At 39.9% G+C, this 15856-nt stretch overlaps 1 protein-coding gene across 1 annotated transcript; it reads left to right on the top strand.

Annotated features, from left to right (window-relative positions):
• The first annotated feature begins 12641 nt into the window (after positions 1 to 12641).
• Positions 12642 to 15521, top strand: LOC139187834 (uncharacterized). Its single transcript, XM_070804438.1, has 3 exons — positions 12642 to 13121; positions 13680 to 14156; positions 15183 to 15521. Exons 1-3 carry the CDS (start codon positions 12642 to 12644, stop codon positions 15519 to 15521), a joined length of 1296 nt encoding a protein of 431 aa, XP_070660539.1.
• Positions 15522 to 15856: the final 335 nt, after the last annotated feature.

A 15856-nucleotide genomic window follows, 5' to 3' on the forward strand; every position in this document is an offset into this window, starting at 1 on the left:
CAGATTTAGACCTTTTTAGCGACAAGCTATCTCTTGTCCAATTTAAAGCTCTGTTATCTCCCTTAATGGCGTAGTATCAATTCCCTTGTGTAAACTTGTTTACCATCCATCCCTTTTTAGCATATAAACCCCTGTTAATTCAAGGAGAAGTGATTGCAAAAGGTTTAACCTTGATAGACAAGGTGAAATCTTGCCCAACGCTCTTTGTTTGTTTTCTAAATTTGTAGATCTATTACTTAATGCACTCTCCAGTATATATTCAAGTCATATTCATCTATTGTCCCACTTTAAGAGTCTCATTTACATCTGGATCTGGCTAGTTTAATGGATATGTCATCTTTAAAAGTAATATAGGACCAAACAAATGACTTAAGGGGATCTGGACTCCCTTCATTCAAACATACAAGACTATGAACTAAAAGTCCTTGTTTAGAAGGCAAGAAAAAATAACTTAATGTAGACTTAACCCATATGCGATAATCCTTTGATAACATGAAGTCCGAGTAACTTGGGGTGCAAGTAATCGATTTAAAACACTCTTGTTTGACATCTGCTATATTGAGATAGCAGTGGCACGCCTAACACTCAATTAGTTTTGATTGTGAGCCTCAAGGCCTACACCTAAGGCCCGGCAAAGGCACCTTTCAAAACTAACTTTGTCCTCTTCTTGTGGCACATCAACAAGCAAAAACCCGACTACACATCCAAAGTGCTAATCCTTTGGGGAGCTGTGCTAAGGTCCGATGATCCTTCTCCAGAGAAATCTTCTCCCGAACATAGTTTTGGCATGCCCAGTAGGACTTTCATAGTCTTGTATGCCAAGAAAATGAAGGAATGAGAAAACCTTCAGGTGAAACACATAATATAGGCCACCTCAATGTCTACCAAGATCGAGCATGTCAAATCATCTAGAGGATTTTCCTTCCCTGCAAAGACCATCTATTCTAGAAAGCCCGACTTCATCTGAGAGGTCAAGAGGGAAAGTAACCAATGAATATTTGCAAGCCACCATGGTACAAGTGCTGAAAAGTATGGAGAAGATCACTCTGGAAACTAGAGGAGAAGTAAGCAGACTCTGTTCTTTAACAGGGAATTTGCAAAGAAGATTAGATCTAAAGTACTCTACTCCAAAAAATGGTTATGCCAGGGAAGTGGTGGTCTTGAGAAAGAACCAGTTATCCCCCTATTTCTTTTGCTTGAGGAAAAGAGGGATAAAGGAAAAAACAAGGAAGTATCTGGAGCTAGTCAGCCAGTATTGGAGGAGATCCTAGAAGCGGAGTTGCCCGACCCCCTATTATTTTCACTAGATAATAAGGGGCAGAGTGGCCAAGAAAGAAAGAAGTATGGGATGCCTCAATTAATCGGATAATCCAATTGAAAAGACGAGCCTACCAAGGCAAATAAGCCTCTTCCTTATAGGCCCCCACCATTGGCCAGTAAGGGAAGGGATGTCAAGTGGAGATAGCCCCACCTAAAGAAGGAAACCTTCTCGGGCAATGATCGTAACCCGAAATGGGGAACCCCACATACCCCATACAACAAGACAGCTAACCAGCAAGTCAGAGATGAGTTAGTTGAGTTAAGAAAGATGGTGGCCCAGAATGCTCAACCCCAAGCTCGCCCGCTATTCAAGATCACTTACCAGAAGCCATACCTGGAGTATATTGATGAGCAGAATCCTTTTCCATTCAACTTCAAGATGCCTGTGTTTCCCACTTTTAGTGGGGAGGATAGCAGTATATCCTCTATAAATCACATCTTCAATTTCTTCAACCATTGCGTGGCATTCGAAGACAATCCTAATTATAAGTTAAGATTGTTTGGGAACTCGTTGGTTGGCCTAACATCTTAATGGTATTCTTTGTTGCCCCCCAATTCTATTGCTAACTGGGGGCAAATGAAGATGGTTTTCCATGAGCAATTCTATAGGATGGAGCCCGAGATGTTTATCAATGACCTAGTGAAGGTAAAGTAATACGAACATGAGTCTACATAAGACTTCATGATAAGGTTCAGAAGGACAAGAATGAGGTGCCAATTCCCTATCAATCATGCCTAACTCATATCTATTGCTCAAAAGGCTTTGAGGCTGCCTTTGAGGAAAAAGTTTTATGATGTACAGTTCAATGAGTTACAAGAGTTGGCAATTGCTGCAACAAAGTACGAAAAGTTGTTGCTTGAGGAACAACAAATGAAGCACTCATCCAAGGTTTCTCATTTCTACAAAAGTAAAGCTGTAATTCACCAAGTGGAGTTTGAAGGAGCTGAGCCAGAACAAAATGATGTCCATGGAAGAGAAGTGATAGACATGTGTGCGACAGAGATGACTACCCCCTATAAACCTTTAATAGTCAAAGGGTTAGTCCAACCAGTTAAGGATCGGAAAGTGGTGATGAATGATGGTGGATTTGTCCCTATGAAGCCCCCTAAATACCAGAGTTATTATTTTAATCTAACCAAGGCCTCAGAGATCCATGAAGAGTTGGTGCGGGCAAGAGTGATTATGCCCGACAGCACCAAAAATATGCCTAAGCCAGAAGAGTTAAGAGGAAAGAAGTATTGCAAGCTGCATTATACCTTCAATTACTCCATAACCAACTGTGTCCAGTTCAGGGATTAGATACAAGACCTAATAGTGAAGGGAAAGTTGCTATTAGAAAAACCACAGGCTAATATGATAATTGACACATATCCCTTCCCAAAAGCCCTAATAAACATGATCAACCTAACTTGGGTTGAAAAAGGGAAAGAAAAGTCACCTGGGAAGTGAAAGCATAAATGAGGCAAGTTGCCAGACCAACAGAAGGAACTATCAAGTTGCCCGAGAAACCCAAAGCAACCATAGTTAAAGGGTTAGTGTTGTGTAGTAAGTGCCAATGTGAATGTGAGTTAGAAGTGCCAACATCGAGAGCCCTTATTGATCAAGAACTGCTCAAAAGAAAAGAGAAAGAGGAACAAGAAGCCCGCAGAAGCATCATGCAGGCATCTGAGAATGAGACATCCATAAATGTTTTCCAAAGGTTAGGAGGAGATTCTCAACCAAAAGGCTTATTAGAGGTATTCAGAAATTATGAAGCCTCAGAAGAAGTGGAAGACAGAGAAGCCAAGCTATGTCGGTGGAGATGTCATAATAAAGGAAATGATAGTGAATCTAGTCACGAAGAATAATCATGCCCAACTTAGGCGGAAATGGTATGTGGTTGGAAAGGATGGAAACCTTGTCAAAGAAATGGGAGCCTCTATGATCAGGAGAGTTCAGAGGCAGCACAAAGCCCACATGAACTCATTAAAAGTCCCCACTGCCTCAGAAACCTTTGAAAATATGAAGTTTGAGAAAGTACCTCATGAGGGAAGAAATCAACTTTATTGGAGAAGCAAAAAGGAGGTAGAAAAGGCAAATAACAAGACTGAGGGGGAAGGAGATCATGTGTTGTAAAGCCCTCATCCAGGAAAGTACAGAATCTTGAAGAGAGCTCAAGAGGACATGGTAATGATACTAACACCATGATAGAGCTCGGAGCCAATAAGTTTTGGAACTATCTCGCCAAAGAAAGGAATGCCTCCACCATTGCTGGTTGACACTCTCTGTGAAAACCTAGTGTATGCACAGAACTTTGGCATGACTCGAGAAGAAAGGTTGCCCGAGCTGATGTTGCCAAAAGAAGCACAAGCTTGGTTAGATGAATTTATGGACCATATTGGGGGCAAGAATGAGGACTTACCTAAACCTAGCAACTTCTATGTAAACATGACATATTTTTTATCTGCCATGTTTTACGCTGAGCCAAATCAACCTACCACAATTGAGGGTGATTACTTGGCAACAGAACCTATGATGGCACATGTTAGTGTTGAAGAAGTTAGAAAAAAGGAGTCGGGCAAAATCGGTTTGCCCAAGCTCATAAAAAAAGAGCCCAAGATAGTGTACTTAGAAAGAATGGTCTTTAGTCACCCGAGTTTGACCCTAGCCAACCATCTCAAGCCTATTTATGTAACAGCTCATCTGAAGGAAGTGCCCTTAAAGAGGGTTTTGATTGATGGAGGAGCTGTGGTCAATGTGTTACCATATAAGCAGATGAAAATAGTGTGTAGAAGTAAAGAGGATCTTATCCCCACGGATTTAACAGTTTCCAGTTTCTCTAGAGTCATCACTATAACTCATGGGATATTGCCCCTAGAAGTTGACTTAGGCTCCAAGCAAATCATGCTAGCCTTCTTCGTTATGAATAGTGTTTCCATCTATGGAGCTTTACTAGGCTGGGATTGGATTCATCAGAGTTTCTTAGTGCCTTCTACCTTGCATCAACAAGTAGCAGTTTACCACGAAGAATGAGCCATAGGACCAGGATTTTGGAAAATGGTGAAGGTTGAGTCACAACCATTCCTCCCCACTGCCAATGTGGTAGAAGCCATCTTTTATAATCCTACTATTTGGGATTCTCCCGTACTTAGAAGCTGATAAGAACAACCACCCAACTAAGGTGATGGCCTAAAAACTTCTGGAACAAGGGGTATTCCTCACCATGGAAGAATGGGATATACCCCGTATTCTCATAAATCCCCATCACCAGTGATGTCAGAACAAAGAAGAAATGACCAAGTAGTTGCAGTCAGGTCCTTAATCAGGAGACTGTTGGTGTATGGGAGAGAAAGAAAGAATTGAGATGAGTAAAGATGAAGAAGAAATACATTTCGTTTCATGTAAAAAGGATTACAAGAGATCCTACCCTAACAACTTTGCATCTTAGGCCAGGGCAGCTATTCTAGAAAACTAAGTCTGCATAATGATAAAAAGCATGCCTAGTTCTTCAAGATACATGTTGCTATTGGCAAGTTGGTTCTTTGAGTCCTCCACTTCTTGAGAGATCTTCTCCATGTCCTCTACTTTCTTGGAAAGATGATTGGTTAGGCTTATCTTTTTGGCCTTGAGTGAAGAAATTTGCTCTTCCAATCTTTGAATCTCGGTGTCAACCACTGTAATCCTATCTTCCATCACTGATTTTTCCTCTACTAATTATTAGAGTGTGGCTGATGTCTTCGTGTGCTTTTCATGGAAACATTTAACTCTATTAGATGCTTGCTCCACCTCTTGATGTTGATCCTTCAGGGCCCGCAGATTCTCAAAGAAAATGAGAAATGACTCGTATTGAGCCTTTGACAGTAACTGAGCATTGTAGAGTTCGGTGAGGGTCTTCTCAACATCATGAAGAATCTTAAAACTGAAGGAAGCAGTGTAGTCCCTCTTCATCCAATCCTTGAAGATTCGACAAGCATTTCTAAGAAGATGAGATTCGAATAAAGGTGAAGGAGATTGCAGTTGGTCTTGATCTGCCCAAACTTCTTGACCAGCTCGGGCAAAGACGTTGTTGAAGGAGTAGATGACAGAGGTGGAGGCATTTCTCCAACACCTTCAGTAGTAGCAGAAGAGGCAGCCACAATTGGTAGAGGGGAAGGATCTCTAGAGCAGGAGCAAAAATGGAAGTCATAGCAGCAAGTTTGACCTTCTTCTTAGGCCTAGGGATAGGGATCTCTGTGACCCCAGAAGCTAGAGGAGGCCGAGGAAGTTCTATTTTGCGCACCAAGCATGGAGGAAATTGGCCCAAGTCTTCTCCAGGGCCCTGTTGCAAATCAAGAAAAACAAAGTTAGGAAAAAGACTATAATTTAGAATAAAGGAAGGTAAGATGAGGGAAGTAATATACCTGAATGGAGCCTGAGGCCTTGGAAGAAGGGGTAGTGACTCCTAGTTGCTGGGGGAGATCACTCCCACTGATTGGAGAAAGAGGAATTGTGCCAGAGTCCTTACCAAAGGTCTATAAATATCAAAGATAAAAAGCAAATATCAGTAACTAAGTTTTGGAAAAGAAGATAGAAGTAAAGGTACTTATATACCTAAGCAGGGACTTGAGTAGAATGAGGAATCTCCTTTGTAATGGTTGCTGGATGAGGAGAAGCCTGTGGGATAATTACCTCTGAGACCACAGGGATCTCAGGGACTATAGGCTCCCTCAAGGTTGTTGATGCTAGTTGGAACTCCTGGACGGGGGATGGCTAGGAGAAACAAGACAAAAATAAGTATAAATAAAAAGGGGTGGTTAAAACAGAAAGATTCAAACTAGAAGTACTCACCAGATTGTTGTCCTTTTCCACAAAGTGAAACATCTCCCCAATGGATTAGTCAAATTGAGAAGTAGGAGCCACCACTAAGGGATGAGAGGTTGAAGGAATAGAAGATGAGCTGTGCCCGACCTGAAAAGCGAACTTTTCAACCTTAGCCTACAAAAGTGAAAGACAAGTATTAAAGCTCCAAGATTGGTAAAGATACAAGCCTAAAGAATGAAAAAGAAATATACCTTTGAAGACTTAGCCCGAGGAGGAGAATTTTGTATTATTCGGGCTGGAGGTGAAGAGGCCTTAGGCGAAGAGATCCTTTCTTCCCTTATGGCTTATTTCAAGTGTTCAGGCAAAGAGTTAAGAAAAGGAAGAGGTTAAGGGAATAATCTTGAGAAGCAGGTCATACCTCTAGTTCTTCAAGGATGGAATCTCGCAAATCGCCTTTTGATACATGTCGGTCCCTAGTGGATCTTCCCTTGAAACAACGGTAAGCTTCTTGGTTACTTGAGGCCCTAGATTCGAGGAAAATGAAGTTGTTAGCTCTTAAAACACAAAATGCAAGTAAGAAGGGAATGTTGAAACAAAATTCACTTACTAGAAGCCTTCTGTTTCTTTCTACCCACGCCCGCCTCAGCTACAGAAGCAGAAGACTTGGAGGATTTTGAAAACTGTGCCTCTGTTCTCTTCTTGGTGAGGGTTGCCCGCGGACCAGGGGTGGAGAGTTGAGCTCGAGGTTGCTCTTCGGGCTCAGACTCCGAAGTCTCTACTACTATTGCCCTAGTTTGACGTGTTGCCCAAGGCTTCACTACATGTTCTGCCTCGCCTTCAGAGTCTCAAAGTAACTCGAAGACGTCCCCACCCACTCCAACACCTTGTCTTTCTACTTGAGCCACGGCTTCTTGAAGCACAAAGGCATCCCTAGCCTCTTCATCATGTTCGACATCCATCTCGGCAGGGTTGCCTTAAGCTGCATGTGTAGGGAAACCAAGAAAAGTATTAGAAGAAGGCATATTCATAAAATTTCATAAAATTTCAAGTTGAAGAAGTAAGAGGTACCTATCAGAAGGAGTTGGTTCTTTTGATAAATCATTTCCTTCCAACTTTCAAGCTTACTCGGCTTAGAATAAGACTTGATGGAGAGATGCTTGAAAATGCAGTCATGTGCTTTGAGTAAGTCTCATCCATACTTCTTGGTCCACATTGCTTCCCACCAAGAAGCGAAGCTTGAAGTACATTCGAAATTAAGGGCCATAGGTTTTTAGGCAACCGTGCTCATGACCTCAAGGGTGCATCGTGCAGCTCGGAATGTGACTTTTGGAAGAGAGTGAAAACAGTAGGAGGTGCCACATTGAACAGAGTCAAAGAAAGGGATTGGAATAACTTGTATGAAACTCAGTTGCCTGGTACAGAAGTTTAGATGATAAACTTCTAGCCCGCGCTCGTAGCGGTCGCTCCTTACACCCTAAGCCAGGTCGCTCGACTAGATGCAGCTAATAAATTTCTCTCCATATAAGGGGTTGGCATCTTCTCCAAATGCGTCTTGAAAGGCTTGATAAAAAAACCAAGGGTATCTCCTCAGCATTAAAGCTCTCCACTCCAAGTCTGCCCGAGTCCTGCAGACTCTAAAGAAATAGAGACAAACGAATGTAGAGTGATTGGTTAGAGAACCTTCGGCTAGAATTCAGGTAAGAGCAACACCCTCATGGAATTCAAGGTTGGGAGCCTGAAAATCTAGGAAATACCATTGAATCCAAAGCTGAATCATCTAAATTGGACCATTAAGGTTGGTTTCGAATGGTTCACCCTTGGTAATCTCATACAGGAGATGGTAAAGATGAGAGAGAATGAAGGGGCCCTTGGACTTGTTTGGGAAGACCTGCTTATTAAGCCAGTATAGTAGAAAGTACATATGCTTTTGGTCTCTGTTGTCGTTTGAGGAAGAATGGCCAAATTCTTTCTTGGCAAATGGGATAAAACTCATAAAAGAGGTCTCATAACTCATGAAAGTCGTAGAGTTATACTCTAATTGAATTACGGAACCAGAACTACCTGAGCTATCAGCAGTCAGGCTAGAAGGAAGTGCCCAGTCGTGAGTGATGTCTATAACCCTACCCGAGGGCCTGAGCTCGAATACCTGCACCATGTCCAGGATGGTTGGGGACATTGGACCTATCCTGAAGTAAAAGGTATTGATGCTCGAGTTCCAGAATAGAAGGGTTGTAGTAAGAAGCTCAGGCTTAGCGATCACGGTGGTTTTAGAGAGCATTATCATCTCATAGATACCGTTGTTCATCCATTTTTTCTTAAAGGTTGGCTCAAGCTCATTTATCCATTGCGTCCATGCCTCATCCTTCATAAGTGGAAAGCCACGACGGTGGTTTAACCATTTACAAGACTAAATGCCCAACTTAGCCTGAAATGGGTTGGGGGTATACCAATTCTCCTTGGGCGTATTGTTTTCTACAGCTACAGGGACCTAAAAAGTCCATGCAGGCCCCAATAAGTGTGCTACAGGGACTTGAAGGCGATGTAGGCTGTTGAGCAAGTGGCACATGGTATGATTCCCTCACCAGATCCGCATGAAAATTAAGTTCGAGCAACTTTAGGTGCCATTGGATGATTTTGAGGAGAATATAGGAAGAAAGTTGGAATTAGGAGGCAAGAACTGAAGAATGAAGAAGTTTCTGGAAAATCTGAAGGCTCTAAGAATTCTGGGAAGTTTTGGGAATTCAAAGGTTTAAAGTTGCTAAGGTATTTAGCCAAAGGGTCTAAGTGAGAATTATATAGTGAGCAGTTAATTAACGATGGAATTCGTGGGTTGGTGCAAAGGTGTAGTTCACAACGACTGTTTTAAATGGTACAAGTCTCGAGTAAAGGCGTGCGACGACTATTTAATCATTATTAGCATCTTGGGTTGCAGACTCAACAATGATTAAATGGGGCACTGTTTGGGTTAATATTTGAACATTGGACCACGAGCTTACTGTTGAAGTGACAAGTGATGAAGACTAACCTATTACCAGCCAAAGAACACTTTCTAGTGGCATTCCAAGTAAAAAGCTAATGACTCACTATCCTCCAAGTGCTTTCAGGCAAGAACAAAGTTATAGCAGTCGGGCTAAATTGCCTATAAAAGGAGGAAGAGGCCCCAAAGACAAAGACACTCAACCTATCAAACAAACAAACATACAAACTCTACTCTCAAGCCAGATTTGCATCCAAAAGCTGAAACCCAATTCAGTCATTTTTAGCGACAAGCTATCTCTTGTCTAGTTTAAAGCTCTGTTATCTCTCTTAGTGGCGTAGTATCGATTCTCTTTATGTAAACTTGTTTACCATCCATCCTTTTTTAACATATAAACCCCTGTTAATTCAAAGAGAAGTGATTACAAGAAGTTCAACCTTGGTAGACAAGGTGAAATCTTGCCCAACGCTCTTTGTTTGTTTTCTAAATTTGTCGATCTATTACTTAATGCACTCTTTAGTATTTATTCAAGTCATATTCACATGTTGTCCTACTTTAAGACTCTCATTTGCATCTGGATTCGGCTAGTTTAATGGATATGTCATCTTTAAAAGCAATCTAAGACTAAACAAATAACTTAAGGGAATCTTGACTCCCTTCATTCAAACATACAAGACTATGAACTAAAAGTCCTTGTTTACAAGGTAAGCAATCGACTTAAAACACTCTTGTTCTACATCTACTATACTGAGATAGCAGTGGCACGTCTAGCACTCAATTAGTTTTGATTGTGAGCTTCAAAGCCTACACCTAAGGCCCCACAAAGACACCTTTCAGAACTAACTTTGCCCTCTTCTTGTAGCACATCAACAAGCAAGAGCCCGACTACACATCCAAAGTGCCAATCCCTTGGGGAGCTGTGCTAAGGTCTGAGGATCCTTCTCCAGAGAAATCTTCGCCCGAACAGTATTCAAATATGAAAACACTTCGTGAACGATTGTAACTTTTATTGTTATTGTTCTATAAGCTTTTACATATACCTAACCCCCCCCCCCCCCAAATAATTCTTCTTGAATCCACCACTGCATTGCTTCCTTATTTATTTTGACTTGAAGAAACTTGAACCTAAAATTCCAGAATAGCAAAAGTTCATGATTCGAGGAGTAAACATTGAAATTCTTTCCATGCTCAATAGTCAATACAGAAATAGCAAACATTGTGCTTTTATTTATAAAAAAAAAATATTTTGCGTACGTAAGAACAATCATTTTTCTCTTAGTTATGGTTTACAATTTTATAGTGTGACACATGTGCATATTTTTTTTATATTATTTTATAAGTAATGCTAGGGAGATTAAATTTGGAGAGTAGATTTGCAAACTAAATGATGTGTCACAAATAAGAATAAGCATGTTTATCAACGTTTAAGTAATAAATCAATCATCAACTTTAATGTCTCTTAGTTTCTGATAGGAGTATATTTATGCGACTTAGTTAGCTTGTTTTCTTGCATTTTCATAGTTAGTTTCTGCTTATTATAGTGATTTAAGTTATTTTCGTGTGTTTGTAGGTCCAAATGACAAAGTTGGCAAGAAAGTGCAATTTGGAGCATTTTGGAGCAGTTTTGGGCCAATAATGGATAGAATATGAATGGAGCAAGGTGGATGGACGTTTTTGAAGTTCAAGATGCTAGGAATATGCTGAAGAGATGAAGAAAATAAATTCAAGACAAAGAAGATAAGGAATCAGCTAAAAAGAAGGAACATTATCCAAAACCTTATCCAATCTTATCTTATCCAAACTAACCTTATCTTATCTTATCATATTCTAATCTTATCCTACCTTAATTCCAGCTGCAATGGGGACTTATTTTCAAATTAGGATACCTACAAATCTGGTTTCTAGAAGCCCTATCACTTATCCTAAGAATGTGCCCCACCTAGCCTTCTAGAAATCATATTTCCTGCTACAAAGAACAATCCTTTTCCTCCTTGGAATTTGAAAATGAATAGTCCTTATTCCTTGATGATTTGGAGTCCTAATTCTCCTCCTACTCACCCTAGCCATGCCTTACATTCTCCCTATAAATATAAAGTGCCGTAGCATTCAGAAATCACCCACCATTCACCACAATTTCGCACCATACACACTCATATACATACATCCCTCTAATGCCGCAGCTTTGCAAGGAGACGAGACCCCTGGAGCCGTGCTTGCCATTCAAGACGTTGGATTGTTGGAGCGATTCTAGGTGTATTCTATCTTTGTTTTTTCAATGTTTAAATTTAATTGTCTTTTTTAATTGCGAACATGAGGAACTAATTTCATTATAGTTAGAGGAGAATTCAAAGCCATGAACATATATTGCATATGAATTGATTACTTTCAGTTATTATTCCATGAATCGTGAATGCAATTTGCTTAACTGTTTGATTTAGAACTTATTCTTGTATGTTGATTAAGGATGCATACTTAGTTTGCATGCATGAATTTGATGCTAAAATATAAGGGAGTTTCACTTAATAGTTATGAACTTATATTTATAAGTAGTGGAGGTCACTGGTCATGATCTTGTTAAGTGAATTCCTGGCAGGAGTATCATGTTGTTCATAGTTACGAATGCCTTGTCAATACTTATGATTTTTATAAAACTTAATGATCTTTGATATGCATCTCTATCATGTTGTTCGTGTAGGGAACTTGATAAGAATAATTTGGTTGCGATGCGATGTCCAATTCAATGAACTTAGGAAAATCTGAGGGTTAATTAGTGTTGTTCACGGTTAATCTGGGGCGTTGTCATTCATGGTTTATAGGAAGAGTAACTGGAAATCGATTCGTATGCGTATGTGTCATGTGTGGAGAAGGACCCACTAACTAGCCATTCACCCTTAAAATCACAAATTTCGTCAAAAGTATTTGGAATCTTTAAACCTGCTTAGTTTAAGTTAAAATTCGTCCAAAAATCAACCCCCCCTTTCTATTTCATGCTTTCTAGGTTAGAATCTGTCCAATTGGTGTCTTTTCATTGTTTTGAGTCTTGTTAGTTTAGAATTCATCCAAAGTCATCCTTAATGCTAGTTTGGAGTCAATTTGCTTGTTTTGTGTTGTTTTAAGTAGTTTGAGTCAGTTTTGAGTCATAAGAGTCTAGTTTAGTGTTTTCAAGCCTAGTTAACTGTTTTTGAGTTTAATTTGTGTAGATTAGCAGCCCTTCTAATCCCCGGCCTAAAACAATCCATACTTTCATATACTATAATCATAGGGTTTTAATTTGAGTGCTAGTTTATATCACATCAAATTTTTGGCGCCGTTGCCGGGGATTAGCAAAATTGCTAATCTTCCCTTTGTTTCTGTTTTCGTATAGTTTGTGTTTCTGATTTGGTTTTGTTTTGGTTTCTTTGTTTTAGGTACTAGTTTATGACTTGAAGTTCTCAACCTGTTCGTGCACACATCTTGGAGTTTGACGACGATTTTGAACGAACGTTGAGAAGGAAAAGGAAGCAACCAGAACCCAATCCACCTAGTTCTAGTTTCGAATCTGAATCTGAAGTGGTGTGCTCGAGTATGACACCAATCAACGTGGATGGAAATATTTTGAAGGTGAAAGCCTTTCCATTCTCTCTTATGGACAAGGCTAAAGATTGGCTTTATGAACTAGCACCTGGAACCGTCACTTCTTGGGAAACCATGAAGAGAGCATTCTTAGAGAAATTCTTCTCAACTTCAAGAGTCATTCTTTTGAGGAAGAAAATTAGTGGAATTCAACAAAGCCAAGGAGAATCCTTTCCAGCATATTATGAGCGTTTTAAGACGTTAGTTGCATCTTGCCCACAACATCAAATGAAGGAAGAGCTTTTAATTCAATATTTCTATGAAGGACTACTTCTAATTGAGAGACAAATGCTAGATTCCTTGGCGGGTGGTGCTTTGGTTGACAAAACCCTAGTTGCAGCCAAGATCTTAATAGCCAATCGAGCCTTGAATGCACAACAATACGAAGGAATTGGACAGAGAGACACCCCACGGCAACATCAAGTGAATGAGGTAAGTGCAATTTCCGAACTTCAATCTCAAATGGCTATTCTCACTATTATGTTGTCACAATTTGTTGAAGGATCGAAAGTGCAAGGAAATACAACTTGTGGCGTGTGCTCTATACAAGGACACCCTTATGAGAAATGCCCTCAATTGATAGAAAATGGGGGATGGGAGAGTGCCAACGCCATTGGGTTCCAAGGCCAAAATCAGCCCAAATATGATCCATATGCCAACATTTACAATCCGGGCTGGAGAGATCTCCCAAACATGAAGTGGAGGGAGCCTCAACAACAAAGAGGATTTTGGCAGCCACCTCTCGAGATATTTCAAAAGCCATTCGTACCAACACAACCTCAACCACAATCTGCCCAACCAAATTCAGGTTCGTCAATGGATAGTGATACAATTCTTAAATTACTAACCTCTTTGATGCAAAGCGTACATAATCAAGCTAAAGAGGTACAAAATCAAGCCAAAGAGATGGGCAAATTGAAAAATCAAATTTATGGAGAGGTGCGCAATTTGAAAAATCAAATAGGGTAAATAGCGGAATTCATGGGATAGTTCAGAGAACAAGGTAAACTGCCTAGTTCAACCATTGTGAATCCGAAGGAAAGAATTGAAACCGCCAATGCTATCACATTGAGAAGTGGCAAAAAGGTTGGACCTAGCCCCAAAATGTCAAAATCTAGCCAAGAGGAGGATGAAAAGTTGCAGCAAGAAGATGAAACATTGGATAAACCCACGACAAGGGTAGAACAACCCTTGCCGCAGCCTCCTAAGCCCTCTATGTCGTCCAAAACAACCAAGGTAAGCCCATATCCAGTTACTTCTAACGTTTTTCCACCCAATGTTCCTTTCCCTAGCAGATTTATGCAAACCAGGAACGAAGAGGATGAAAAAGGCATTCTGGAAACGTTTAGGAAGGTGCACGTCAATATCCTGCTCCTTGATGCTATAAAGCAAATCCTGAAGTACGCCAAGTTTTTTAAGAAGCTTTGTACAACAAGGAAAGGGATTCGGCAGAAAGAGGTGGTACATGTAAGTGAGAATGTCTCTGCAATGTTGCAAAGAAAGCTGCCACCTAAAAGCAAAGATCCAGGTAGTTTCACTATCATTTGTGTAATTGGTAATACAAGGTTTGAACCTACTATGCTAGATTTAGGTGCATCAATTAATGTCATGCCATATTCTGTTTATGCATCTATGAATCTGGGAGAGCTTAAAAATGATGGTGTTATTATTCAATTAGCCGATCGATCTAATGCATACCTGAAAGGAGTGTTGGAAGATGTTTTGGTGCAGGTAGACCACTTGATTTTTCCTGCAGATTTCTATGTGCTTGACATGGAGGACTCAGGCCACTTTCCACCATCGCCAATCCTACTTGGACGACCTTTCATAAAAACCCTTAAAAACACAAATTGGACAGATTCTAACTAACTTGACACAACAAAGTAAAGGGAATTGGGTTTTTGACGAATTTAAAGTAAAGACAAGTAAATTAAAAACTTAAGCAAATTTAGCACGAATTTGGGGGGAAATATGGGTGATTGGCTAGCTAGAGGGTCCTTCTCCACACATGACATATGCATACAAACCAATTTCCAGTTATTATTCCTTTAGACTATGAATGACAACACCCCAAGTTAACCGTGATAGTTCAAATTAACCATCAGATTTTCCTTAATTCATTGAATTGGATGGAATTAAGGTATGATAACACCCAAAGAACTCCCCCTTGTAGCTGGAATTAAGGTATGATAAGATTAGGATAGGATAAGATAAGATAAGGTTTTGGATAAGATAAGGTTGGATAAGGTTTTGGATACTGGTCCTTCATTTTAGCTGATTCCTTATCTTCTTTGTCTTGAATTAATTTCTTCAACTCTTTAGCACATTTCTAGCCTCTCTTGAACTTCAAATTCGTCCATTCCTTGTGCTCCATATGTAAGCTATCCATTCCAGTCTAAAACTGCTCCAAAATGGTCCAAATTACTTTCTTGCCAACTTTGTCATATGAACCTGAAAACACACGAAGATAGCTTAAAACACTATAATAAACAGAAACTAGCTATGAAAATGCAAGAAAATAAGCTAATTAAGTCGCATAAATATGCTCCTATCAGTACTCCTGTTAAGGCCCTTAAGGGAGTTGTTAGCAGGAAGAGTTTTGAAGGGAGGGACCAGAGTAACGGAAAGGAAAGAAAACTTACAAGGTCTGAGAGTGCCAGAGCCTTTCGACGAATCCCATCTTCTCCATCTATAATACTGAGCATGAAAAAGGGTGTTGACTGCATACGGAAGAAGCCCATGGTAACCAGTGATGACGACGAAAGCTATGCTATGGGAAACAGCTTTATGAAGTTATCCATAATGACAATCAAGAAAGCAGTGAAAATATGAAGAGCAGTGAAAATATTCATTCTTTTTCTTCTCCATTGTATTCCTTAGAAAATTTTTTAGATATGTTTTTTGTTTCGGTAAAGAGAGCAAGCAAAGGCGACAACGCCTTAAGCTTAGAATAATTGTGTCAAGCTTAGGTATTCTTTTATAGTGTTATTTGTGTATAAGATTGATATGTGTGAGATGTGATAACAGCTAGTTGTACTTTTACTAAATAAATTCAACTTCCTTCACTCAGATAAAATCTGCATTCTCTATTTTACCTACATAAGAATCATATTCAAGTTCCTTGCAAGATCTCGGTTGCCAGAAGTATCTAAAATGTTCAGCTAGAA

This window comes from Malus domestica, chromosome 09, assembly GCF_042453785.1.
Source record: "Malus domestica chromosome 09, GDT2T_hap1".
Lineage (NCBI taxonomy): Eukaryota > Viridiplantae > Streptophyta > Magnoliopsida > Rosales > Rosaceae > Malus > Malus domestica.

Excerpts from the sequence above, each read along its gene's own strand:
- LOC139187834 (XM_070804438.1), top strand. The coding sequence starts at position 12,642 with ATGACACCAATCAACGTGGATGGAAATATTTTGAAGGTGAAAGCCTTT. Across the intron at positions 13,122-13,679 it reads GGCAACATCAAGTGAATGAG|TTCAGAGAACAAGGTAAACT; the intron begins GTAAGTGCAATT and ends TTCATGGGATAG. Across the intron at positions 14,157-15,182 it reads GGCAGAAAGAGGTGGTACAT|AAACTAGCTATGAAAATGCA; the intron begins GTAAGTGAGAAT and ends TATAATAAACAG.